Source organism: Bos indicus x Bos taurus, chromosome 25 (assembly GCF_003369695.1).
Source record: "Bos indicus x Bos taurus breed Angus x Brahman F1 hybrid chromosome 25, Bos_hybrid_MaternalHap_v2.0, whole genome shotgun sequence".
Taxonomy (NCBI): domain Eukaryota; kingdom Metazoa; phylum Chordata; class Mammalia; order Artiodactyla; family Bovidae; genus Bos; species Bos indicus x Bos taurus.
This window is the reverse complement of record NC_040100.1, coordinates 38412925-38438593: the sequence shown is the minus strand read 5'-3', so window position 1 is coordinate 38438593 and position 25669 is coordinate 38412925. Positions and strand designations below refer to the sequence as shown.

General features: G+C 54.1%; 2 protein-coding genes and 1 pseudogene across 4 annotated transcripts; 1 reads left to right on the top strand and 2 right to left on the bottom strand.

Moving 5' to 3' along the window:
• Positions 1 to 1239: 1239 nt before the first annotated feature.
• Positions 1240 to 15383, top strand: ALG1 (ALG1, chitobiosyldiphosphodolichol beta-mannosyltransferase). 2 transcript variants are annotated; one of them, XM_027526928.1, is made up of 14 exons: positions 1393 to 1481; positions 1606 to 1782; positions 2450 to 2527; positions 2869 to 2972; positions 4607 to 4755; positions 6920 to 7009; positions 7489 to 7599; positions 8346 to 8467; positions 8619 to 8657; positions 8968 to 9027; positions 10135 to 10245; positions 11572 to 11686; positions 12564 to 12639; positions 13765 to 15383. In XM_027526928.1, the coding sequence occupies exons 2-14, from the start codon at positions 1752 to 1754 to the stop codon at positions 13894 to 13896; spliced, it is 1218 nt and encodes a 405-aa protein (XP_027382729.1). In that variant the 5' UTR covers positions 1393 to 1481; positions 1606 to 1751; the 3' UTR covers positions 13897 to 15383. The 2 variants fall into 2 exon arrangements, with proteins under 2 accessions (XP_027382728.1, XP_027382729.1); XM_027526927.1 differs by lacking the exon at positions 1606 to 1782 and having other exon boundaries at positions 1240 to 1481.
• LOC113883306 lies at positions 5119 to 5740 on the bottom strand (annotated as a pseudogene).
• EEF2KMT (eukaryotic elongation factor 2 lysine methyltransferase) lies at positions 14544 to 25479 on the bottom strand. 2 transcript variants are annotated; one of them, XM_027526929.1, is made up of 8 exons: positions 25326 to 25479; positions 23713 to 23775; positions 22318 to 22398; positions 21653 to 21754; positions 18379 to 18512; positions 17999 to 18294; positions 16697 to 16846; positions 14544 to 14806 (listed from the first exon to the last, which is right to left on the bottom strand). In XM_027526929.1, the coding sequence occupies exons 1-8, from the start codon at positions 25419 to 25421 to the stop codon at positions 14706 to 14708; spliced, it is 1023 nt and encodes a 340-aa protein (XP_027382730.1). In that variant the 5' UTR covers positions 25422 to 25479; the 3' UTR covers positions 14544 to 14705. The 2 variants fall into 2 exon arrangements, with proteins under 2 accessions (XP_027382730.1, XP_027382731.1); XM_027526930.1 differs by lacking the exon at positions 25326 to 25479 and adding an exon at positions 23934 to 24035.
• Positions 25480 to 25669: the final 190 nt, after the last annotated feature.

Genomic DNA, 25669 nt, shown 5'->3' with positions numbered 1-25669 from the left:
CTGAGCTGGGCTCTAGGGCCCCTGGTGCTGCTCTGTCTGGGTTCTCATTAATGGAGGAGGTGCTGTGTTGATTTTTTGTCCAACATGTGAGTGGGTGGGTGGGGGGAACCCTCTAGAGCAGGTGGTCACTGTGCAGATTCTGGGGCAGCTCCCAAGGTGAGGGCAGTGGGGTGACTTCAAGGGGACCCCTTTTAAAGTAAAAACGCTGTCACAGAAACCCACACAAAATTCTTTAGTGTGGTTACCTTGGGAGGTGAGACAGGAGGGTTAGTGAAACTTTCCCTTACTACAGTGGATACTTAAAATCATTATGTTTTTTACTTCCTTCCTTGTCCTTTTTTCTCTCTCTATATATTTATTTTTCTTATTTTTTTTTTCTTTTTTGACTATGCTATGTTGCTTTTGGAATCTTAGTTCCCCCACTCAGCTCTCAGCAGTGAAAGGGCAAAGTCCCAACCATTGGACCACCAGGGAATTCCCTTTTTCTATTTTAAACATTTTATTCAAGTACAACATGTACTGAGCTGCCATTTCAGTCCTGTCTAACTCTTTGCGACCCTATGGACTGTGGCCCACCAGGCTCCTCTCTGTCCATGGGACTCTCCAGGCAAGCATCCTGGAGTGGGTTGCCTTGCCCTCGTCCATGGGATCTTCCTGACCCAGGGATAGAATCTGCATCTCTAAAGTCCCCTGCATTGGCAGGCAGGCTCTTTACCACTAGCGCTACCTCAAGTACAACATACATCCTGAAAAATGAGTAAGTTCGCTGCTTGATGAATTTTCCCAAACGGACCACACCCACCTTACGAGCACTCAGATCGAGAAACAGCCCACCACCCGCCTCCCCACCAGCTCACAACTGCCCCCACCCCAACTCACTCCCTAATCCTCCAAAGCAGATCACCCCCTGACTTCGTACAATAGTCATTTTGATTTTTATATGCTAGAACCAGCAGGTATGCATTTTGGCATCTCGCCCCTTTTCTCAACATTATACAAGGTTCAAACGAACTGTTATTTCACTATATTGTGAATTATCTTAGAAATATGAAGGGAAAAAAATGTTCCTAGCTCCCTACATAATAACAACTTTACCCTAATACCACCAAAGCTCGGCTCCCAGGGGCTCCTCGGAGGTTCCGTGGACCCCAGCTTAGGGAACCAGGTTCCCGCCCCTCTTGTCTCCGCCCACCTCGGAGGCCCGGTCTGCGGCTGCGCACTGCGCGCCCGGCCGGCGGGAGCGCTGTCACGTGACGGACGCCGACCCGCCAAGATGGCGGCCTCTATCGTGGCCCTGCTGGCGCTGTCCCTGTTCCTGCCGCCGCTGCTGCTGGTGGCGTGGAAGCACTGGCGGTGGGGGCGCGCGGCCCGCCACGTTATTGTCGTGGTGCTGGGCGACGTGGGCCGCAGCCCCCGCATGCAGTACCACGCGTTGTCACTGGCCAAGAGCGGCTTCTCCGTGACCCTCCTGGGGTTCTGCAGTGAGTGTCCGGGGCTCCGGGAGGGAGGCTGCTCTGTCAGCCTTTGACCCTCGGCTTTGACCACCCCGGGGTCGGAGAGGGTGGCCGCACCGAGGGCGCCCGCTTTCTCTCTCTCCTCCCTCAGGCAGCCCTCTGAGACTGTTCTGGCCTGGACAGATGTTGCCAGGTTTCTGCACCCCCGCCCCCGCTCCAGTCTGGATGTTCTAGAGACCTAGGAACACATCAGCATTAACCGAGCGCCTGCCATATGCCAGGACTGTGCTAAGCTAAATGAACTCAGTGCATAGTCTTATTCTTCCTAGTAAGTGAAAAGATGGGACTGGAACCCAGATGGGTGTGACCCCAGGGCCAGTGCTGGGAAGCACATCTCTGAGGCTGTGTCTGAGCCGACGGGCAACTTGTCTCCATTCCTCACCCTCAGTGCAGAGTTCTGCAGGCAGGAGATGTTTCATTTTCTCAGCATGCCCAGCTTTTTCCCTTAGTGTTAGGGGGCAGCGGTGTTTGCTCCTCCATCTTACCCCACGTTGACATTTTCAGGAGGTAGCTCTAAACATACCCCATATCAGGGGAAAGCCGGAATAGCACTGGTTGCCTCAGGTCCTTGTTTAGAGTCTGCTACCCCAGGGTCAGGGGTGGGAGTGGGACTTCCTAGAGGTCTCCCTGGGATGTGATAATTCCATCATCCAGGAAACCTAGGTCAGCTTTAGTGCCTGCTGTGTACCTGGCATTGTGTTAAGTGAAAGTGGATAAGATTCTGGCCCTCCTTCTGTGGTTGGTCTAGAGAAGTCTGGACAAGAACTGGCCTCATTCTCTGTTTTGGCTACTGAGGAACAGAGAGGTTTGGGAAAGTCTTTCCAAAATGGCTGTTCCTTATTCAGTCTGGGGAGGGGGTGAGGGGTGGGGCAGGGATCATCAGACTTTAAATTAGGTTGTCTTGTCCAGCACATTAAAGAGGACATTCTTTTCAGACTCCAAACCCCACGATGAGCTCTTGCAGAGCGACAAAATTCAGATTGTGGGTCTGACAGACCTTCAGAGACTTGCAGGTAGGAAGCACTCAACTCTAGATTCTGTGTGTGTGTGTGTGTGTGTGTTTGGGTGTTTGGGGGGGCATCTGCAAATTACCAAGAATTCCTTTACTAGCGGGGCTTCCCAGGTGGCTCACTGGTAGAGAATCTGCCAAGGCAGGAGACGCCTGTTCAGTCCCTGGTTGGGGAGGATCCCACAGAGAAGGAAATGGCAACCCACCCCAGTATTCTTGCCTGGGAAATCCCATGGGCAGAGGAGCCTGGTGGGCTACAGTCCATGGGATCACAAAGAGTCAGACACAACTTAGTGACTAAACACCAACAGCCTTCACTAGTGACAGCTGTTTTCTGTCTTGCAGTTGGGCCCCATGTCCTCCAGTACGGGGTCAAAGTTGTATTCCAGGCAGTACACTTGCTGTGGAAGTTGATGTGCACGGAGCCAGCAGCCTACATCTTTCTCCAGGTATGTGTCAGCCCTGCCTCCCACTGTGAGAACCACTGTTAATAATTTTCTTTACATTTTAGTCTTAAAAATGTACAAACTGGTAAATGAATTGCATATTCATGTGTGTGTATATAAACTTCTAAACACTTGACTAGGAGCCTGTGGTCTGTGTCCATCCTCTTTATGATTCCCATCCTTTCTGTTTTTCAATGTCATTGCAGATAGTTACTTACCACATATCTGAATGTTTTACATGCATTATCTCATTTAATTCCTCACAACAATCCTAAGAAATAGGTTCTTGTGTTATGTACACTTAGAGATGAGAAAACCTGAACCTAGGGAGGTTCTGTTGTCACACAGCTGGGAAGTGCTGGAGTCAGGATTTGAACTAGGTCTTCATTCTAGTTCTGAAGTTATGGTTTTAGCTTCTTATTGTCACTGCTTTTTAACAGAAAAGTTCCTTCTTTTAATTGACTGTATCGTATCCCAGTATGATATATACCCTGATGTATTTATTTAGTATCATCTTAATAAACACTCAGATTGTTCCTGTTTTTTTTTTTTTTTTTAAACATATCTGGCAAAGTGGCAAAGAGCATCAGTGAACATATGTCTTTTGCATGGGTCCACTTTCTCTTTTCGGAGAAGGCGATGGCACCCACTCCAATACTCTTGCCTGGCAAATCCCATGGACGGAGGAGCCTGGTGGGCTGCAGTCCATGGGGTCGCTAAGAGTTGGAGATGACTGAGCGACTTCACTTTCCCTTTTCACTTTCATGCATTGGAGAAGGAAATGGCAACCCACTCCAGTGTTCCTGCCTGGAAAATCCCATGGATGGAGGAACCTGGTAGGCTGCAGTCTGTGGGGTCGCTAAGAGTCAGACACAACTGAGCGAGTTCACTTTCACTTTTCACTTTCATGCATTGCAGAGGGAAATGGCAACCCACTCCAGTGTTCTTGCCTGGAGAATCCCAGGGACGGGGGAGCCTGGTGGGCTGCCGTCTATGGGGTCGCACAGAGTCAGACACGACTGAAGTGACTTAGCAGCAGCAGCAGTTTCTCTTTTAGGATAAATTCCCAGTAAGGGAAGTGTTTGGTCAGAGTCCATATACTGTAAAATGTGGTTACTGGATAGTACTAGAGAAGGTTGGGTCATTTTATCCCCCTACCCAACAGAGAGGCCTTTCCCCCCTCATCCTCACCACCAGGCATCATAAGTGTTTTGAGTTTCCATTCTGACAGGTGAAAAATGGTACCTCCTTGTTCCATTTTTTGTCTCCTTGGGTATCAGTGCTCTTGGACTTTTTATGTTGATCAATTTTCTTTTCTTTCTTTCTTTTTAATTATTTATTTGGCTGTGCTGAGCCTTATTTGTGGCGTGTAGGATCTAGTTCCATGACCAGGGATCAAACCAAGGCTACCTGCATTGGAATGTAGAGTCTTGGCCACTGGACCATCATGGACATCTGATCAGCTTTCTTTTTTATGACTTTTTATACTTTTTGGTGAAGAAGAGGGGTCTTCTGCTTATCTGTTTTCAAGAGCTCTGTAAACAGAATTGACTCTTTGCCATGTACGTTATTCTCGCTTGGTTTATTCTCAACCATGGTCTGGTTTCCTCCTCTTCATTCAAGTCTCTCTTTCCTAGAACCCTCCAGGCCTGCCCGCCATTGTGGTCTGCTGGTTCGCAGGCTGCCTCCGTGGGAGCAAGCTTGTTGTCGACTGGCACAACTACGGCTACTCCATTATGGGTCTGGTGCACGGCCCCAGCCACCCCCTCGTTCTGCTGGCCAAATGGTGAGGGTCTGGAAGGAGGGTGCAGACACTGACTCCAAACTGCAGTGGGAAGAAGGGCCAGTGCAGAGACATGGGGAAGCTGGTCCCCTGTGTGCCTTGTAGGGGCGAGGGCAAGGCTGGGTGTTGGCATGATGCTCGTGACCAGTGATAAAAACAGGCCTGAGCAAAGGAGGGCATTTGTTGGCCCATGAAACTGAGAAATCTTGAGAAAGGGCCAACTTTGAGCTCAGAAAGGGTGTCATCAGGACCTTTCTCTTCCCACACTTCCCTCTGGAGGTGTTTCTCAGGTCCTGGGAGCCCCTTGCTCTCATCTGCATCTCATCCGGCTCTGTGGAGAGAGCAAGCCTGACTCCTGCTCACCTGGTGTCCTCTGACCCCCACTGAGCCTGGGGCGCTTCAATACCCTGTTGTCTCAGGCTTGGGACGAGTGCTCAGCTAGAGAGCTGGGGTCCCTGGTGCACGCAGACCAGATCCCCAGATGCAAAGTGGGGGCCGCTGTTGGCAGCTGGGGGTGTGGGCCACAGTCTGTGAGCTGTGAGCTGGGGGGAGGGAAGAAGGGCCTCAGGAGCAGGCTCTGCTTGCAGGAGGAAGCAATGCCATGCTCCTTTCTTTAACAAATCCACACTTTTATTTATTTACTTTTCAATAAGTTTAAATCCTCCAAGGGTACGGTGTCACATGGATTCTGTGTCCAGTGTTCTTAGCAGGAAGGTTGCTTCAGAATTTGGCAGAAACCATGCCACTCATGTTTCCATGAGCGTGAGTTGTCTTTCCCCAGATTACTCTGGTTTGTGAGGTTCTCCGCCAGGCGTCACTTGTTCTTTGCTTTGTACACACAAGTACATCTCTTACTTGGATAGAATTCAGCTTCATCTCGAGGACACACACCCTCAGTTTTCGGGAGAGCTGTGTGCTCCCTCTGGATCTGTAGACCCCACTTACGGCCAGCACAAATGGCCTTGGACCACCACTGCCTGCCAGACATATTGGTCGTGTTAGAAGTCCTCTTCCCAGCAGGCTTGCACAGGGTCCAGGGTGTCTGAAAGAGCCAGTGCCGGGTTCTGAGCCCGAGTTATACCGCCTGCCTCGGTGTGGACTTGCAGCCTCGAGCCATCGGCCGGCTGCGGCCTTTCCCCTGATGGGTCATTCGTGGGTAGTAGTCACTGCGGCTGTCAGCATGCACTGGCTGCACGGCTTCAGCCCAAGCCTTTCTCCCATCCAGACTCCACTGCCACCCAGTGAGGGCGTCCCGTGACTGCTCTCCTTTTACAAACCAGGAAACTGGGGCCGGGGGCCCATATGTCACGTGCCACACAGCTGATAAGTGTGAGCGCCAACCTTCCATGCCCGGGATGGACTTTCTCTGGAGCTTTCTCTGCATCCTGAGTGAGGACAAGGCCTTGGTTCACACACACATTCAATAACCCTGTTCATTTCCAGTTCTTTTTCAGTTCTTCCGGTCGCCAGGGCTCATGTCTCAGTGTGGAACTAATCTCTTGATAATATCTTTCTAACATTTGATAGGGCTTCCCAGGTGGCGCTAGTGGTAAAGAACCCGCCTGCCAACGCAGGAGACGTAAGAGACGTGGGTTTGATCCCTGGGTCAGGAATATCCCCTGGAGGAGGGCATGGCAACTCACCCCAGTATTCTTGGCTGGAGAATCTCCATGGACAGAGGAGCCTGGCGGGCTACAGTCCATAGCATTGTGAAGAGTCAGACACAACTGAAGCGACTTAGCACCCCGCACGCACAACATTTGCCCAGCTCCCTCTGTAACACAGTGGGAGTGAGCCTCAGCCCCACAGCCTTTGCAGGGAACAGGGCAATGTGGCTGAGATTTGATGATGAGGCCTTTATTGTATTTCTCCTTCATTTTATGGCAGGAGAGACTGGATTTTCCCTTCCCTAGTGATAATATGATTTCTCCTGAAAGTAATTGTGTTTAAGCTGAAAAGCAATCTGATTTACAGAAAGGTGTGAAGGAAATATAGGTGGTGGAACTCAGTGCAAACACTGGGAAGGCACCTTGCCAGTGACCTGGTTTGAGAGACCCCAGCTCTGTAGCCTCTTCGATACCAGAAGGTGTCGAGTCCCATGCTGGTTGGTGGCGGGTGGTGGTGCTCGGCCCAGGGCTCCAGGTTGAACACTGATACTTCTCTTCAGGTATGAGAAGCTCTGCGGACGCCTGTCCCACCTGAACCTGTGTGTGACCAACGCGATGCGGGACGACCTGGCTGAGAACTGGGGCATCAAGTAGGGGTCCCTCCCAGCTGCTGTGTCATGCTGGCAAGGCACTGGGAGTTCCTGGGGCTCCGGGGAGTGGTTGCTGGTTTGGGGGAGTGGAGCGGGCAGGAGGCTGGAGTTTTTTTGCCAGCCAGCCAGGCGGTCCAGGCAGTTTTGGTGTTGAACCTTCTCTCTGTGCTTCTCCCAAGTAATTCTTTTTTTAATTGGACTCTTTTAAACTGTGTATCTGGGTTTTTTGTTTTGTCTGGTCACGCCATCTGGCAGGTGGGATGTTAGTTCCCCAACCAGGGATTGAACTCAGGACCCTTGTGTTGGAAGTGCAGAGCCCTCACCACTGGACTGCCAGGGAAGTCCCTTTCCAAGTCATTCTGAAGTTTACTGTTGAGACTTGGATCTCCAAGCACCCTTCTTCTGGATCCTCCTGGGTTTTTTCTTCTTTAGGCCTTTCTTTGCCCCTCCCTAGAGCCACCCCAACGATCTCATTGCAGAGCTGTGACTGTGTACGACAAGCCAGCATCATTCTTTAAAGAGACGCCCTTGGACCTGCAACATCAGCTCTTTGTGAAGCTGAGCCACACCTACCCTGTGTTCAGGGCCTGGTAAGTCTGCTGTCTTCAGCTTGCTTTCAGGTGCCTTGTTTCATGCTCGCTGCTGACTTGGGGATCCATCAGACCAGGGGTTGGCAACCTATGACTGCAGGCCTGCTCTCTTTATTTTTATAAGTAAAGTTTTATTGGAATGCAGTGTGTGCGTTCATTTACATATTGTGCGTGGCTGGTTCCGCGCTACAAGAGCAGAGCTGAGCTCCGCAACAGAGACCATGTGGCCCCCAAAGCCTACAGGGCTTACTCCTTGGCCCTTTAGGGAGGTGTCTGCCCCGCACTAGGCTGTGGGTGTCCTTACCCTCCTGCCAGGGTTCCTGACCCTGTGGCAGGGTCTGTGCACCTGTGTGTTCTCTGGGCACCTCCTGGGGGGTGAGGAGAACCTCTGTGAGCGGCTCTCCGCACACCTGGTCTTTGTTCAGTAATCTGGGGGCTGTTAGAGGTGGTCACAGCATCCCCGTCTTAAGCCGACGGGGTGATTACAACAGTAAGCCCCCGAAGGCACGGCTGAGTCAGTCTTGTCTGCTGTTGTGGGTTCGGTGCCTGGCGACACATCAGTAATAGGGATGATGAGAGAAAGTGGGGGCAGGCCAGTGCCCAGGCCCCGGGTGCTTGGGCCACCTGGTGGCTCGGCTGTGGCTGCACCCCGGCCACTGCCTGCGAGCCTCGCCGGCAGGAGACACCTGTTTCGGGGCCCCAGAGCCTGCTCTGTGGCAGCTCACGGGCTCTCTCCGCTCCTTCAGCTCAGAATCCTCAGACCCGGGCACGGAGAGGTCAGCCTTCACGGAGCGGGATGCCTTGAGTGGAGCGGTGACCCATCTTTGCGGGCGACCGGCCCTGTTGGTCAGCAGCACGAGCTGGACAGGTCTCAGGACCCTCCCGGGCACTTGGGGCTCCCACGAGTGTCAGTCCTGTGCCCCCACGTACTTGGGGCCCCGATGAGAAAGGGGAGCGCACGAGCTCGTGGGGGAAGCACGGGAAACCGACCCATGACACTCAGTTCTCTTTTCTTGTAGAGGACGAAGACTTCTCCATCTTGCTGGCAGCATTAGAAAGTAGGTGTGTGGCTGTGATCAGGAGCTGGGCTTGCCGGGGTGTCCTTAGCTGCGGGATGTTCACCCGGCCTCACGTGATGTCCTCGGCAGAATGTTCCAGGGCCACTGGGTGGGCCAGCCTGAGGACACAGGGTGGCAGTGGCGGGCCTGGGTCCCCATTTGGGTCAGTGAGTGACCCCCTGGCTTTGAAGCGTCCCCTCCAGGATTGTGTGGCTAGGAGCAGCACCCTGCCCTCCACCCCTCCCATTAGCCCCTTACTTTCCCGACTCCCTGATCTTGGTTATCACGTATTTATTTTTTTTTAACGCAGAATTTGAACACTTGATCGACAGTGGAGAAAGCCTCCCTTCTCTGGTCTGTGTCATAACAGGTACCCACCCGGGAGCGTCCCTGTTCTGTATTAGATGGGTCACTAGAGGGGACAGAAGGCCCTCCCCACGTCAGGCCTGTGATGTTTGCTGTCTCGTTGATTGTCAGCCTAACTCTTTGATGCATGGTTCTCTCTGCCAGCTTAATGGAGGGGCAGGCTGAAGTTGACAGGGACTTCACGGCAGGGCACAGAGTCTAGATTTGAACCTCAGATAGGGCAACCTCAGAGATACAGTGGTTTTCAAGCCTCTTTTCTTAAAAAATGGTTTTACTTATTTCTTCCTGGCTGCAGTGGGTCTGCATTGCTGTGCAGGCTTTTCCCTGGTTGCGGGGGGTGGGGGCCGCGCTCCAGTTACAGCGTGTGGGCTTCCCATTCTGGCAGCTTCTCTCGTTGCAGAGCACGGGCTCTGGGGCCTGTGGGCTTCGGTAGCTGCAGCGTGCGGGCTGAGTAGTTCTGGCCCCCCGGGCCCTAGGGCGCAAGCTCAGTAGCTGTGGCACACCGGCTTAGTAGCTGTGCAGCACGTGGGAGCTTCCTGGACCAGGGATCTAACCTACGTCTCCTGTGTTGGCAGGCAGATTCTTGAGAGCCACCAGGAAAACCCTCTTTCTTTTTAAATGAGAGTCCACTGTCCAGTGTAAAACTGTTTCCTAGTGGAGAGAGAGAAGCAGAGGAGGTTTGGTTGGAGGAGGAGGGCCCTGGGCCAGCAGCCCTGCTTTGGACACTGCTCTCCTCCTGGCCCCCAGACTCCCAGGGGTGGCAGGGGCCCACCACTCAGGCTGTGCTGCCTGGGGGTCCTGGGCAGGGCGCCAGGGAAGCCTGTGTGAGAAGCTGTCTCGGAGGGCACGCTGGTGACTGGCCAGAGTTTATCCTAGACACGTTCCCAGCCTGAGGTTCCCTGGGCACAGGTTGCTGGGGGAAGGGCTGTGGTGTTTGCCGTCAGGGTGCACACCCCCCTGGGCGGGTGTTTCTGGAGGGCGCCTGGCTGGGGCCTGATGGGAGCTGCTGAGTGTGGGCCTGCTGCTCATGCCCTCGCAGGGGCTTCCCAGGCTAGGGGGCGTGGGCCGGGGCGGAGGGGTGCCCAGTGGGTGACTGAGTTTCCCCTGCCAGGCAAAGGACCTCTGAAGGACTATTACAGCCGCCTCATCTGTCAGAAGGGCTTCCGGCACATCCAGGTCTGCACCCCGTGGCTGGAAGCTGAGGACTATCCCTTGCTTCTGGGTGAGAGTGTCTGGTGGGAGGCCTGCGGGGGGAGGGAGGGCTTTACAGGGGAATACCCAAGGGCAGCGGGCCTCCCAGGGGCTCCTTGGTAAAGAACCCGCCTGCTAGTGCAGGAGACAGAGGTTCGATCCCTGATCCGGGAAGATCCCCTAGAGAAGGAAACGGCAACCCGCATCAGTATTCCTGCCTGGGAAATGCCATGGGCATTTCCAGAGGAGCCTGGCGGGCTGCAGTCCGTGGGGTCACAGAAGAGACCCAATTTAGCAACTAAATAGCAGCAAATAATCCAGGGCAGGGGACGGTTTTTCTGAAAAGGGCCAGATGGTAAACGTTTTACCAGCTTCTTTTGCATATTCCCTGTTGTTATAACTCTTTAAAGATTTAAAGCCATTCTCTGCTTTGGCAACCCCCCCCCCCCCCCCCCCCGGCCACACACACACACACAGGCCTCAGGCTGGGATGGGTCCTGGCTGGACTCCTGGAGACAAGGCAGTTTCCCGGTGTGCCTGCTCCTCCCTGTCTGTTTGCCAAGGTCACGTCTGAGTGCTCTGGGGCTCCACGCCCTCCAGCTCAGTCCTGCTGTTCCCAAGGGCAGAAGGGCTGGGCGGGGCTGGGTAGGGCCAAGTCAGGGCGGTGCGGAGACCAAGAGTTCAACAGTGCAGTCTGTTAGCCAGTGAGGACAGCCGCCTGGCTCTTGCCGTCTTGATCCCTCGGGGAGAGCTTGTTGGCTCAGAGCTGATCGATCTCAGCATCTAAATAATCCGTCTCAGGCGGGAAGTTCCTTTCTAGATAGGAGTTCCCAGGGCGCTGAGTGATATGAGGGTGCTTCCTTGGCTCTGTGTTCACAGTGACAGCTGGTTTTCTGTTGGGTCTGCTTTGGGTTCTTACTGTAATTATTGTGATAAAATACAAACAAAAATATGCAATATGTGTTTTGTGGTCACCGCCACTGTGTCTCGCCAAAACATTTTCATTACCCCGAGCAGAAGATCTGAACTCAGGAAGCAGTAATTGCTGCAGCTTCTTCTAAACTAAATTGTGGTTAAGGAGAAAAAGAGGGTCCGTTTATATAAAAACGTTGGTGATGGGCCGGGAGTTCTCAGAAAGGGCGGAGCAGCCAGGAGCAGCATGTGGGAAGCGCCCCTGTGTCCCTGCCTCAGGCCAGGGCACTCGGCCAGCTCCAGGCATCTGTACGCGGGGTTGGGGGTGTGATTAGCCCCTTTCCTCTCCTCCCCGCCTGCCTCTGTCCACGGTCCTGCGGGATGCGTGGTCACTGGGCGCACGGCCGGCGCTGACGGCCCCGTCACTCTCGTCCTCGCCCTGCAGGGTCTGCAGACCTGGGCGTCTGCCTGCACCGGTCCTCCAGCGGCCTGGACCTGCCCATGAAGGTGGTGGACATGTTCGGATGCTGCCTGCCAGTGTGTGCCGTGAAATTTCAGTGGTAGGAGTGAAAAATAATCCCACCGGGTTATATTCTCAAATCAGCAGCTGGGTGGCGGGGGGTGTGGGGAGCCAGCATGGTTAGTGTTGCCTGGGAAACCTCCTGGGAGGGTGCCGCTTCTGATCTGTGCAGCTCGGCCACCCCTAGGGAACAGGAGCCCCTGTAGTCCCCGTGGGTGGGCTGTGGCCCTACCAAACGGGGTGGCTTCCACTTTGATGTTGAGGCAGGCGGGGAGGAGAGTAAAAATGATGAATCAGATACTCTTCTTGGGGGCGTGTGCTCACGGCGTGGCATGGTGGCCAGGATTGCCCACCCGACTCAGGGATTTCTCTCTCTGTCCCTTTTGTCTCAGCTCACGTAGTTGGGTTCGAGTCAGTTGGATGTGTCTATTTCTGTCTCCGCTCTTCTTGGAAAAGATGGGCAGGAGAGGTCAGTGTTAGAAGAGGTTTAGGTGCAGTGGCCCCACCATGAGCGGAGGGGCCAGCTTCTAAATGGGAAAGCCAGCATGTTAGACTCTAGGTTCACATCCTTTTGGGATCAGCTCCTGATCAGTTTTGAGCCTGCCTCCAGTGTGGTTGCCCTTTACCTGATTTCTCTGCTGTAGAATTAAGAAAAAAAAACCCAGAACTCACCAAGAAGAGCGCACACAGCACAAAAAGTCCGAATGCCCCTTCACTGCCTCTCCTTCCCCAAATCAGTTTGAATTCCTAACACGTGTCCTTCCAGGTCGTTTTTCAGTTCAGATGCTGAGTCTAAGGACAGGCTCCCTGAAGGGAAGGACAGACTGACTGTTCCTGACTCCCACCTTAGCCCGCGGGTGGGGTGGGTTCTGTTCTCTTCCCGGGAGCTCTCATACCCTCCGCCATTCTCTCTACAGCTTACACGAGCTTGTGAAACACGAGGAGAACGGGCTGGTCTTCGAGGACTCGGAGGAGCTGGCAGTTCAGCTACAGGTGGCGTTGTCTGTCCGCCCCACACCAGGGCTCGTGGGGTTTCGGTGATTTGTTGTTCCTGCAGCTGGGCGGGTGGGCCTAGGCTGGGTCTGCTGAAGGAGTAGCAGTCTCAGAGGCTGGGCCCCAGAGGGCCTGGGGAATCAGGGCTTGCCCCGCCTGCCATCTGGGTTTACGGAGCTCATACCACACAGGTGATGCTAGAGCTGAGTGGACCATGTGCCATTTAAGGGGTACTGGATCAGAGGAGGAAGAGGGAGGCACGAGGGGCGCTTCCTGGACCAGCCTTGCAAGATGGGTGGGCGTATTCAAAGGGTACTTCTTTCTTACTACAAATTACAAAAAGTAATACGTCGTCATTCTTGACAATTGAGCCCAAAGGCAAGAAACTTTGGAAAGGCCCAGAAAGAATTTTAGACTTTGCCATAGTCTCTTGTCAAAATATCTCAACTCTGTTGTAATGTGAAAGCATCTAGTCTGTGAATGAAGGCGTATGGCCACGTTCCAGTAAAACTTTATTTACAAAGACAAGTGGAGGGCCACAGGTGTCCCACAGGCTGGCATTTGCAGACACCTTAGTTTAGCCAGGTTGGCGAGAACACAGGCATTGCCTGGATCTTAGCAGATGGACAGGAGGATGCTGGGGAGATGGCAAGAGGGTGGTACTCCTGGCGGGAGCAGAGCCTGGCAGGAGCAGGGGTGGGGGCTGCCACAGGTCACAGTATGTGGATGGTGTGGATGTGAACACTGACGCTTGGCTGTGCTGTCAGGTCGGAACCCCAGGGGGTGGAGTGGGCTGGGGCCAGAGGGCTCCCCTGCGTCCGATGAAGTGGGGGCTTGCTGGGTCGGCAGTGGGGGTCAGAGATGATGAGAAGGGTTATCAGCCAGGCCTGGTGGGGAAGCTGGGCCAGAGTGGGAGTTTCGCTGGAGACCCTAGGACGTGGGTGGTTCTGCACGTGTTGGGGAGTAGGGAGGGTTTCAGTGGGATAACGGGGTTGGAGGGGGGTGATGTCTGGCACCTGGGTTTGGGGTGTGGCTGGGAAGGGGGAGGCGGGGCAGCTCAGGGGGTGGGGGGACATGGGGTGGGGAATGGGAAGCGGTGATGAGGTAAGTTCTCATCTCTTCTAGACTCTTTTCTCAAAGTTTCCTGATCCTGCTGGCAAACTGTACCAGTTCCGCGAGAGCCTCCGGGAGTCAGAGCAGCTCCGCTGGGATGAGAGCTGGGAGCGGATGGTGCTCCCTTTGATCTCGGACACGTGACCCCTCGGGCCAGTGAGGTGTCCCGTGCGGGACGCCTTGGATGCCCACCCCCTCGCCTTTCCCCTTCCTCCTCAGGAGCACCCCCCTCCTGTCCTCGCGGCTGGCGCTGCTGGCGGGATGCCGTGGGGCGGTGCCGCCTGGTGGATGGCCACTGGAAAGACAGCAGTGGGCGCCGCCTGGAGAATGAGGCTACTGTTGGTAATCAGGGGTTGGTGGCCCAGGAAGCTGGCTCAGCCTCCTACCTTCTTTGGAGGCTCTGAATTCCTTCTTCTTTTCTATCTTCTGTGAGTGTTTCCCCCCTCAGTTTGTGAGGAGGGAAGTAACTTTCCTGTTACTTGCTTGCAGCATCTTCAAGATCCCGGTTTTGTCTCCCGCTGCATTTGCCCAGGCGTGTCCCTAATATTTTGATTCCTGCCTTGAAAACAGGCACCGCAGGTCCTCCCCCACCCCCCCCGGTCCCCCAACAGGGGACCTTAGGATGCATCCCACTGCAGCATGGCTCTGAGGGACGTGTGTCCAGGTTGGGGAAAACACACTTGGTATATGTTTTTATCTGCACAAATGAAATCCTTCTGTCTGAGCCAAAAATTTCACTTCTGACTTAACGGTGGTTTGCTTAAGAAATAAGCCAGCTGGCAGAGAGAGGGTACCCATACACTCGAGCAGTTTATATTTTGTTAGAACACTTTACGGTTCCGGATTCAGAATTTAACATCCTTTGAACATTCAAGTCCAGTGGAAGTTTTATCAGACTCTTTCCAGGACAATGATTTGATTTTCAGGTTGTCCTTCAGAACCATCTGTAAAAACTACAGCGTTAGTTTCAGAATCGCCATCTCCGAGTGCTCTTCGTAGGGAAACAGTTTCTGGTCATGACGAGGCACCTCTTCCCACGGGATCCCAGCCTGGCCTGGAAACAGAACAGACGCATCTCAGGGTGCTGGGGTTTGGGGGCGGGACGCCACCCTATCAGGGTGGGGCTTTGGGACAGACACCCAGAACCAGCCTCCAGGGTGGGACCAGGAATCCCCTTGGTAAGCAGCTCACAGCAGCCAGCTTTCCTGCATCTGCACACTGGGCTGTGTGTGTCCCTCAGAGGTCATGGCCCTGTCGGTTCCCCGTCGCTCTCTGCCTCTGGGCTCCACCCTCTCACCGGGCACAGCTCAGTAGGAGCCGAGGTCTGAACCCACGTCTGCCTGACTGCTCAGCCTGGTGCCTTCAGAGGCTGGGCCTGTGTCAGAGGGGATTACGTCCTCTCTGTAAGCACAGATGTCTGACAAGTCCCTGGCAAGGGTGGTTTTGTCATCAGTTTTTTATGAATGAAAAATCAGTATTTATAAAAATGAAATAGTAGACATACTGTGTAAGTTTCATGATCCTGCTGTCCAAGTATAACATGTTAATAATGTTAATTAGCTTGTATGAAATTTCCCCGTCTGTATTACTGTGATTATTTTTAAAAATAAAAATGGGCTGTATATGCTGCATGTGTGAGTGTGAGTTACTCAGTTGTGTCCGACTCTCTGTGACCCCATGGACTGCAGCCCACCAGGCTCCTCTGTCCATGGAATTCTCCAGGCAATAACACCGGACTGGGTTGCCATTTCCTTCTCCCATATGCTGCATATATATATATACACACACACAGCACATACAGTATATGTATATGCTGTTTAGTACTCAGATTTCTTCACTTAAAACAGCCTGGAGGGGACTTCGCTGGTGGTCCAGTGGCTAAGACTCTGCGCTCCCAATGTAGGGGCCCCAGGTTCCACCCCTGGTCAGGGAACTGGGTCCCACACGCCACAACTAGAGATCCCGTGTGCTGCAATTAAGGCCTGGAGTAGCCAAATACATATTAAAAAATTGTATTAAAAAATACAGCATGGATATTTTTCCTTGTAAGCATCTGAAAAAGGACTTCATTATTCTTTGAGGCCAAACACGAGTCAGTGAGACATGGTATATGTGGGTGGGCACTGGTCATCTCTCTTGGCAGAGGCAGCCGTGGGAAGGCTCTGCATGGCTGTCTGGTCTGTGTGGGAAGCCCTGATGACGCCTGGCACGTGGTTGGGGATTGCAGGGCGGGGGTCATGGGGTAGCGGGTGGAGACTGCAAGCTGGGTGCCTGGGTCTAGTCCCTGGATGCCTGGATGATTACTTAGCTGCCCTACACCCCGGTGTTTTTCTGGGTGAGACAGGATGACAGCACCCCCATGCTCCCACCAGGTGCTACAGGGGCTGACACAGGTCAGGTCTAAGGACAGTGTCGCCCCCGCCCCCCACTTCCCCACAGCCGAGTCAGGCAGACCCCCTTCCTCTAAGGCACCCCTGACTCTTACTGTGTGTTTGACCCAGTGACGGTGGTCGCTGTTTCCCTGAGGGCCCCTGCCTGCCAGCCCTGTCCCACCTCCGAGGGAGATGTTTCTGCTGTACAGTGAGGACCTGGAGACAGTGGCCCAGCTCCCGTCTACCCTGATACTGGCTGGCGCCCACCGCCCTGTCCCTTCCATAGACAAAGACTGAAGGCTCTTAGAACCCCCAAACACACAGTAGGACTGCTGCTCTCAGACTTGTGAGGTCACCGCATAAGCTGCCCCCCTCATCCCCTGCTGACCTGGGCAGAGGGTGCAGGTGTCGCTCCAGCACACGGTGGTCTGGGTCTTCCTGGTTTGTCTCCAGGTCACCCCCAACCTTTTACTTTCCTGGTTTCTGTGCTCCCTGGAGTCCTGTATGGGGCCAGTGCAGTGACCCTGCAGGCCTCTCACAGACAGCAGCCTGGCCTGGGGCCCGGGGCTCACCCAGCTCCGTGGTGAACAGCTGGCACGTCTCCGGGTTGCGGATGGTGAAGGCAATGTAGGCATCAGGAGCCCGCTGGTCCTTCCGGCAGGTGGAGAGCTTCCGCAGGACCCCAACCAGGGAGAGGACCGTTTCAGGACAATACAGCACGTCTGTGATGGAAACCCAGGTTACTGGAAGGGCTCCCCCAGGATGAGGGCTTCCATGCTGACACTTGGAGGTGAAGGCCCAGAAAGCAGTGGTTTAATTAGGTTTGTGCTCTTGGATGGTAAGAAGACTACATTGGGTAAAAACAGAAAACGTTAGCAGGACAAAAAGGCTGCTGAAAGACACTACAACACGTGAAATATATCCAGGACTCACTGGCATTCCTTCACAAGAAATCCAGTCTTTGCCCGTGGCCTGTTTAGAAGATGCTTCATGAGGCAAACCTGACTCTGCCCCAGACTTCTGGTTTCCTTCCTGTGGGGACAGGGCCCCTCCCGCCCGCCAGCTGGGCCCGCGGGGGTGTACCGCTTAGACTGCGTGCTCTGCTGCCCCCAGCCTCAGTCTCAGGGCCATGGCCGGGCCAGAGGGCAGCACCAATGGCCAGACGGGCTGGGTGAGCTCTGCGGAGCAGGATGGGCCTGTTGGTGGCCAGGCCAAACGCCACTTCTCTCATGGGCCCTGTCCTTGCACCAGAAGTGGGTGGGCCCTGCTTGCGGGGCTCATTTCGTGGACTAGGACAGAGGCATACAGGCAGAGCCCTAGGCCTCAGAGACGCACAGGTGTGCACGGAGCAGATGGGGGGGCCCCCAGAACCCCTTCCGTGACCCGCGGCCCGGCCCAGGGCACACAGAGGAGTTGGGATCAGGTCGTTGTCCGTGGTCCTGGAAAGGCGAGGCTGCCGCGGCCACTTCCACCCCATCTGAAGACAGGTGTAGGTGGGCCCTGGGGCTACTCTGGCTTTCTCTTTTTTGTTCTGGAAGAGACTGAGAGGCCTCCCTCAGGCTGCTGGAGAGGGATGTGAAGTCTGGCTGCTGGGCTGTGGCCTGGTTAAGACTGGTCCCACTGGTCTGGTGCCCTGGGGCCTGTTCTGCTCATTGCACGCCTTGTTGGGCAGAGCTGGTTCCTCCATAGGAGGGACCATTTGCGTGGGAGGACACGTGGCCTCTGTCTCAGACGGGGCGGCTGCGGCCTCAGGGCCCCCAGGAGGCACGCCCCGTGCTGTGCCGTCACCCTGGAGGCCCACGCAACCCAGGTCCCGCCATTCCTCCCGCCAGGCAGTGTCCACTGCTGTGTCCCTGCTGAAAGCCAGGCGGTACCTGCTGCAAGGACGACGTCCGGCTGGAAAGCCGCGAGCTGCGGCGCTGTCACTGTGTCCCAGTCCAGCCGGGCCACCGTCACCCAGGGGCGCTCTGCCTCGGGGGTATGCGGTCCCGGGTGCTGCGCCCAGGCGTCGATGCTTGGCTCCAACGAGAAGCCGTTGAGAAGGACGTTCCCTCGCAGTTGCTCCAGGACGTGGCTGTGACAGTCGCTGAAGACGTATGCTCTGGGCCGGCATGTCTTACAAATGGCCAGGCCTGTGAGGCCGGCTCCGCTGCCAAGCTCTAAGACCATTCTGGAAGGTGAGGAGAAGGTGTTGTGTCCACAAGTGCCCGGCAGCAGACCCTCCTGGGGGCCTGGCCCTGCGCCCCCAGCTCACCTGTGAGCGAAGACCGCTGGGTTCTCCACGGCCCACTCGGCCAGGTAGAGCGCGGCGTTCCACGTGACCAGGCCTGTGGTCCCATGAGACACGATGGCCATGCTCTCGCAGAGGGTGACTGAGTCACCTGAAGGCTGGGCGGAAACCAGGAGAGACAATTACTAATCCAGCAGCCAGGGCGGGCCTCGGGGGCCATGTAAGGAAGTAGGATTGGAGTCTAAATGTGATGGGAGCCACTGGCGGGTTCTGAGCAGGCGGGTGATACAACCCTTGTGTGCTCAGCGTGTCGGTGGACAGAAGAGGAAGTAGTGGGGCTTGAGGAGGACCCAAGCCAACAGGCATTTGCTGGAAAAGCCCAGGTGCCCACCTAGGAGGGAATCGGCCTGCTCTGGCAGTGGGGGCAGTGAGACTTCCGGGGCGAGGCCTGTAAGGCCACTAGAAACACTCAGGAATGTGTGATAAATGACAGAAAACAGCATTTCAGAAATAAAGGCTGCTCAAAGGAACGTAAGGATAAAAATAAAACATAAAATCAGATAAACCCTTAAGTTGAATCGTTTAGTCATGTCTGACTCTTTGTGACCCCATGGATAGTAGCCCGCCAGGCTCCTCTGTCCATGGGATTCTCCAGGCAAGGGTACTGGAGTGCGCTGCTGTTCCTTTCTCCAGGAGATCCTTCCAACCCAGGGATCAAACCTGGGTCTCCCGTATTGTGGGCAGATTCTTTACTGTCTGAACCACCAGGGAAACCCTTAAGAGAGAACATGTAAAGGAGTGAAATTTTAAAAATTGAAAAGAAATTAAGAGATTGTCACGGGTTCAATCATTTCCTCCGCAAATTTGTATGGTGAAGTCCTAACCCCTGGCACCTCAGAATATGACCTTTTTTTGGAGATGGGGCCTTTTTTTTTTGGGCCACGCTGTGTGACTTGTGGGATCTTAAGTTCCTTGACTGGGGACTGAACTCTGGGCCCTTGGCAGTGAAAGCACAGAATCTTAACCACTCTTTATGGAGGGAATCAAGTTAAAATGAGGGCATAAGGGGACCGTACTCCAATCTGACTGGGTCCTTGTAAGAAGAGGACATCAGGACACACACACAGGGAGAAGATGGTCATCTGAGGCCAAGGAGACAGGCCTGGAGCACATCCCTCTCTTGCAGTCTCAGAATCAGCCCTGCCGACACCCCTGATTTTGGACTTACAGCTTTCAGATCAACATTCAAAAAACTAAGATCATGGCATCTGGTCCCATCACTTCATGGCAAATAGAAGGGGAAAAAGTGGAAGCAGTGACAGATTTTTCCTTGGGCCCAAAATCACTGAGAACAGTGACTGCAGCCATGAAATTAAAAGATGCTTGATCCCTGGAAGGAAAGCTATGACAAACCTAGACAGCATATTAAAAAGCAGAAACATCACTTTGCCAACAGAGGTCCCTATAGTCAAAGCTATGGTTTCTCCAATAGCTTTGAGTATACGGACCTTTGACTATATGGACATGAGGTCATGTACAGGTGTGAGAGTTGGACCATAAAGAAGGCTGAGCACTGAAGAATTGATGCTTCTGGATTGTGGTGCTGGAGAAGACTCTTGAGAGTCCCTTGGACTGCAAGATCAAACCAGTCAGTCCTAAAGGAAATCAACCCTGAATATTCATCGGAAGGACTGATGCTGAAGCTCCAATCCTTTGGCCACCTGATGGGAAGAGCTGACTCGCGAGAAAAGACCCTGATGCTGGGAAAGACTGAAGGCAGGAGAAGGGGGTGACAGAGGAGATGGTTGGATGGCATCATTGACTCAGTGGACATGAGTTTGAGCAAACTGGGAGATAGTGCAGGACAGGGAAGCCTGGCGTGCTGCAGTTCCTGGGGTTGCAAAGAGTCAGACACGACTGAGCAACTGGACAACAACAAAGTGATGTGACCTGCAACGGACTGAAGCCCTAATGGAATGACAGGAGACCAGTTCACTCTCTTTAAAGGGGAAGGGTCAAGTCTGTATCCGGCCTTTCCTCCGCAACCAAGTAAAGCCAATAGGAAGCATTTCCTTACAAAATCTCTCCAGCCAATGAAAACAAAATGATTCAGCAAGTCACTTTTACATCCTCCAATGAATTAATGGGTCTAACCTTTAGGCATCATAAGTGCTCCCACGAAGTGGATAAAAACAGATGATGAGCCTTCCGGGACCTATGCAGTGTTCTTGCTAAGGGATCAAACAGACAAGCGTCCCAGTGGGCCTCGGAATCCAGCCTCCAGTTTGTGGGGAACAGAGGACAAAGGAACAGGGTGAACAGCATCACGTGTGTGCAATGAAAGTCAGCCTGCACAGAGCTGTCCAGCCCAAACCGCCAGGAAGAGAAGGAGCTGGGGGAACCGTGGATGAAGGGAGGTTTTGAGCCAAACCTTGTTAATGGACAAGACTAAGTGCAGGCATTTAGAGTTGAGTGCATGTGGCAGTGAAAAGACCTCCGAGTGATGATTCTGAAAGGGAGGGAGGGCAGGCTGGGATGCAGGTGGGTCAGATGGGGGCCTTGTGGGCTGGCTGCCAAAGTCCTCGGCTAGACTGGCAGTTACAGCAATTTGATAATCTAATTCTTTGCGTGGTTTTTTGTATCTGTGTTTTATAGTAAAAGGTTAAAGAACAAACAAAACAAAAACTGTTGTGTGCAAAATGGACGTTTGTGGGGCAGGAAGCCAGACGACCAGTCACGAGGCCACAGCATTTATCAGGCTGGTGATGGTGGCAGTGGACAGCAGGGAGAGACTGCCGTCCTGCAACAGCAGTAGGAATGCATGCATGCTATGATGCTTCAGTCTGATTCTTTGTGACCCTAGGCACTGCAGCCCGCCAGGCTCCTCTGTCCATGGGATTCTCCAGGCAAGAATACTGGAGTGGGTTGCCATGCCCTCCTCCAGGGGATCTTCCTGACCCAGGAATCGAATCTGTGTCTCTTATGTCCCCTGCACTGGCAGGCGCGTTCTTTACCACTAAGCCACCTGGGAAGCCCACATATATCCGTCAAATGTTTATTGAGGTCTGAGCACCAGGTCACTGCTGTGCAATTCAGTGTGTTACCTAATTTAACCCTAGCCGCCCCGAAGAGAGGTGTTATCTGCAGAAGGGCTTGGTTTACAGGTGGGGAAACCGAGGCCCAGGAAGGTTAACTGACCTCATCTAAGACCACAGAGCAGAAGAGTCAGGGACTGAACCCCCATGAGGCTGACGGGACCCTGAATTAACTGTGTGTGTGGAAGGCGCGCGTCTCCTACCAGCAGATAGCTCCGGTGGCAGTGGGTGGGGTCCTCGGCCGTCAGGACCTCGGCCAGCGCCTGGTACAGCTCGTCCAACGGCTCCGTGTGGACAGCCTCGTGCTGGGGGTGGGCAGGGAGACAGCATTCGCAGGAGGCTTAAGTCGACCCTTGTGATTCAAACCAAGGTTCCACCTCTTTGCTTTTACTCTGACTTGTAAAAACGGCTGGAGGATTTTCACCACATTTGGAGGTGAGATTTGGGATGTGATTGACTTAATATAGGTCACTTGGTGGGGGGAGCTGAGGGCACCTCCGAGATGGGTAGAGAGGGTGCAGGTAAGGTGCAGTGTAGGGCAGCAGGGAGCAGGTGGGGTTTCCCACACTCAGGGGCTGCCTGGTAGGACTGGGAAGGTTCTGTGGGGCGAGGGGAAGCAGGACCACAGAGGAGATGCTGCCACTGCTGCAGACCCCTGGAAGCAGGCAGGAAGGACTCTGGCCTTTCCTTTCCTCCCGCCCCACCCACAGTGTCTCACTGATGGGGAGGCCCCTGCTCTACGGGGGTCTGCAGAGCAGGAAAAGAGAACAGGATGGATCTGAGCTCCAACAGGCAAAGTCCACCCCTGAAGAGCCGGCTGGGTCCCAGACGCTTCCTGGTTACTGGGTGGACAGTGCCCATCACTGACCTTTCTGATGAGCTCGGAGAGAAAGCTCCGGGAATACTTCACTGATGGTGGGTGCTTCACACACAGAGGGTGCTTCACGGTCTGTGAGAAGGAACACAGTGTGGGTTGCGGGTGAGACTTTGTCTTAAGTTTCCCGTGGGCTTCAAGCGAATACAGGGAAAACCCCAGTTACCCAATCCCTGGATTTCTGGCCCTGGGTGATCCTCATGCATCGGAAAGAGTTTTAGATATCAGCCCTTTCCTAAAAATATTTCTCCACTACAGTGGCACAAGATCAAACCAGTCAATCCTAAAGGAAGTCAACCCCAAATATTCACTGAAAGGACTGACGTTGAAGCTGAAGCTCCAATACTTTGGCCACCTGATGCAAAGAGCTGGCTCATCAGAAAAGACCCTGATGTTGGGAAAGACTGAAGGCGGGAGGAGAAGGGGACGACAGAGGATGAGATGGCATCACTGACTAAATGAACATGAATTTAAGCAAACTCCGGGAGATACTGGAGGACAGAGAAGTCTGGCATGCTGCAGTCCATGCAGTTGCAAAGAGTTGGACACGACTCAGTGACTGAACAACACTGGCACAGTCCACGGCAGTGTTTCTAATGCCCTTTCTGGGCAGGAACATGGAGCATATGGATTCACGCTAACACTCTGCTATAGGCCGAATATCTGTGTCCACCCCAAATCAACATGTTGACTCCAACACCCAAGCTATCAGGAGGGGACTTTGGGGTGTGATTATAAGGGTAAAGCCTCCATAAGTGGAATTAGTGCCCTTATAAAAGAGGCCTCAAGAGAGTTCCCTCTGCCCCGAGCCATGTGAGGACATGGTAAGAAGACAGCCCTCCATGAATGAGGATGTGGGCCCTCACAAGACAGTGAATCTGCTGGAGTCTTGATCTTGGACCTCCCAGCCTCCAGAACTGTGAGAGAGAAATTCCTGTTGTTTATAAGCCAAACAGTGTGTTGTGTTCTGTTATACTAAGACTAAGATATACCCCTTGGTATGTTCAAACCCCACCTCTGAAAAGCAGGGCCCCACCCACAACTAGAAAAAGACCCGGTGGGCAAGACGTGCCTGCTTATTTTCCCTTTAAACGTAAAGAAGAAAGTCTCTGAGCAGTGAGTAAAGGCTAGATGTACCTACAGCTGTCATCCCCATTTCCTCTGTGGACGGTTTTAAAAACATCGCCCAGATTTCCTCCTCTCATGCAGCATATTGTGTATTCTGATGTCTTTATCTGAGAAAACAAAAGAGCCCGAGTTGTCTGAGCTGGTCACGCCAGATGCAACGTCTTTCTTTTTAAAGGACACACGCTCACCCAGGGTGCTTCTGTTACCTCTTCACCGGGAAATCAGGCCAGCGATGCATTCCAGGGATTCTGTGATTCTTACCTTCTGCAAAATATCCAGCAGCAGCTCGGAGCCTGACGAGTCCCTTAGTTTCTCTTCTAGGCTCTATCCAAAGAGAGAGGCGGTAAGAGAAAGAAATCTCAAGGGCATTATCACAGCAACATTAAACATGCAAAAGGAATTGTTGGCAAAGTGCTAAGTGATCTCTCCCCAGGGACCTGGGGCCAAATGATGCAGAAGCCACAGACAGCTGAAAGCCTGACCTTGAGAAGTCCCGAGTTACACCTGGATGAGTCACAGAAAATGTCAGAAGACAGGCTGCTGGTTTGCATTAGCCATGGCAGCTTAGTCTCACCTGGGTCTCACAGACCAGCTCTGTGACTGAACTGGTTGGCCAGGAATTATGGGAGGAGCCATGGCCTTAACACCTGATGGACTCCCTGAGACCTCCCCGTGGCAGGCAGGCTGCTTTACTGTGCAGGTCCTAGCTCCTGTGTCATGTCCTTGGACAAAGTCACTTGCCCAGGGTCACACAGCTTGTGGGGGTCGGCCCAGGATTCAAAGCTGGCAGGCTGTCTCTCAGATCTGAGCTCTGACTTCTTTTGTAGTCAAACCAATGACAGCAATAGTCCTCACCGCATGGGTGCTGGGGGTGAGCCTACGCCAGCACTTACCATGGGCCTGGTGAAGAGTAAGCACTGTAAACAATTACAGGCGATACGCATGGGGCCTCACAGATGCAATTACGAAGGTTTAAATTTTGGGTTAAAAAATGTACATATTCCTTTCTGACGGGAAATGATCTCCTAGGATGCCAAATGATTTATGTCAGTGAAAGAACAGATGACTGACCTCCCCTCTTAAGAAGGGGCAGACCTGGGGAGGACTCTGTGTCCAAACTGAGTCATCCCAGTGAGCTCACCGCACATGAATTATGAAGGACGCAGTGTCATTAGAGCCCCTGCCTTGGCAGAATAAAGCTGCTACCCCGGCCCTGAGCCTGTGTGCAAATGGCAGGTCCCTAGGGCAGGGATGTGAGCTCTTCTGTCTTTTAGGGACTGTTTTGTACCTCCCTGCCTCTTCCATCAGCTGCCTCTGAGAGGACTTGTCCAAAGCTGCTGATACACATGAAAAGCTGGAGGCCCGAGAGGGCCTGTGACCTGGTCACTGAACTCAACACAGCGTGATCTCCCGCTGTCCTGAGCATGCTGGCTGTTTAAACGAGCAGCAGCAGCTGTTACCCAATGGTCAGGATAACAGGCTAAAAAACCTTTTTTTTTTTTAAACCAACTGTCCATGACCCTAAAAAACCCAAAGAAAAGGGGAGTTGGGAGGAAATCTCACATTCCTCCAATTCTGTCTGCAAAGGCGGTGAAGGGCGGCGAGGGTCCAGGGGAAGAGGCTGTTGAGGGCTGAGCGCAGGGTGGGCCCAAGGGCGCGCAGGGAGGGCCCAGGGGCGCACCGGTGGAGCGCCTGCCCCCTCGCCGCCAGCCCGCGCGGCCCCGGCCATCCCGGGGGACCGGACGTGCCGCTCGGACCAGCGAGGTAGCAGAGGCCATCACGTGGCAGGGAGGGCGGGTGTGTGACTCCGGAGCCCCGCTCACCGCGAACTCTCGGTGCTCCCCAACCCACCTTCCGCGCCCCTTGCCGCCCACCTGCCAGGGAAAGGAGCGCAGGGCGCGCGCCGCCAAGAAGCGGCGCTCGAAACCCCGCAGCAGGCGCGCGGCATCCGCTCTCTCCTCCTGCGCCATGGTGGGGCGGGGCCGCGGCGTTGCCCAGTAGACTGGGCGGGAGCAGGGCTGTGATTCGAGGCGTCCAGAGACGGGCGCACGGGGCCGGGGTGGGGCTCGGGGCGTGGTCAAGCGCCGCCGGGGCCCTGGGAGGCGGGGCGCAGAGCTCAGGAGGTGGGGCTTAAGGAAGGAATCTGTTCAGGAGGCGGTGCAGTTCAGCAGGTGGTTAGTGCCGTGGTGGGCGGGGCGTCGAGGGGAAGTTGGAAGCG

What these genes read in the sequence shown, in the direction of transcription:
- ALG1 (XM_027526927.1), top strand. Translation starts at nt 1,274, where the DNA reads ATGGCGGCCTCTATCGTGGCCCTGCTGGCGCTGTCCCTGTTCCTGCCG. An exon ending in CAGCCTACATCTTTCTCCAG is followed by an intron (nt 2,973 to 4,606) that starts GTATGTGTCAGC and finishes TCTCTTTCCTAG; the next exon opens with AACCCTCCAGGCCTGCCCGC. An exon ending in TACCCTGTGTTCAGGGCCTG is followed by an intron (nt 7,600 to 8,345) that starts GTAAGTCTGCTG and finishes CCGCTCCTTCAG; the next exon opens with CTCAGAATCCTCAGACCCGG.
- EEF2KMT (XM_027526929.1), bottom strand. Translation starts at nt 25,421, where the DNA reads ATGGCGCAGGAGGAGAGAGCGGATGCCGCGCGCCTGCTGCGGGGTTTC. An exon ending in TGCTGGATATTTTGCAGAAG is followed by an intron (nt 22,399 to 23,712) that starts GTAAGAATCACA and finishes TCCTTCTCACAG; the next exon opens with ACCGTGAAGCACCCTCTGTG. An exon ending in GGACGTCGTCCTTGCAGCAG is followed by an intron (nt 16,847 to 17,998) that starts GTACCGCCTGGC and finishes TTTCCATCACAG; the next exon opens with ACGTGCTGTATTGTCCTGAA.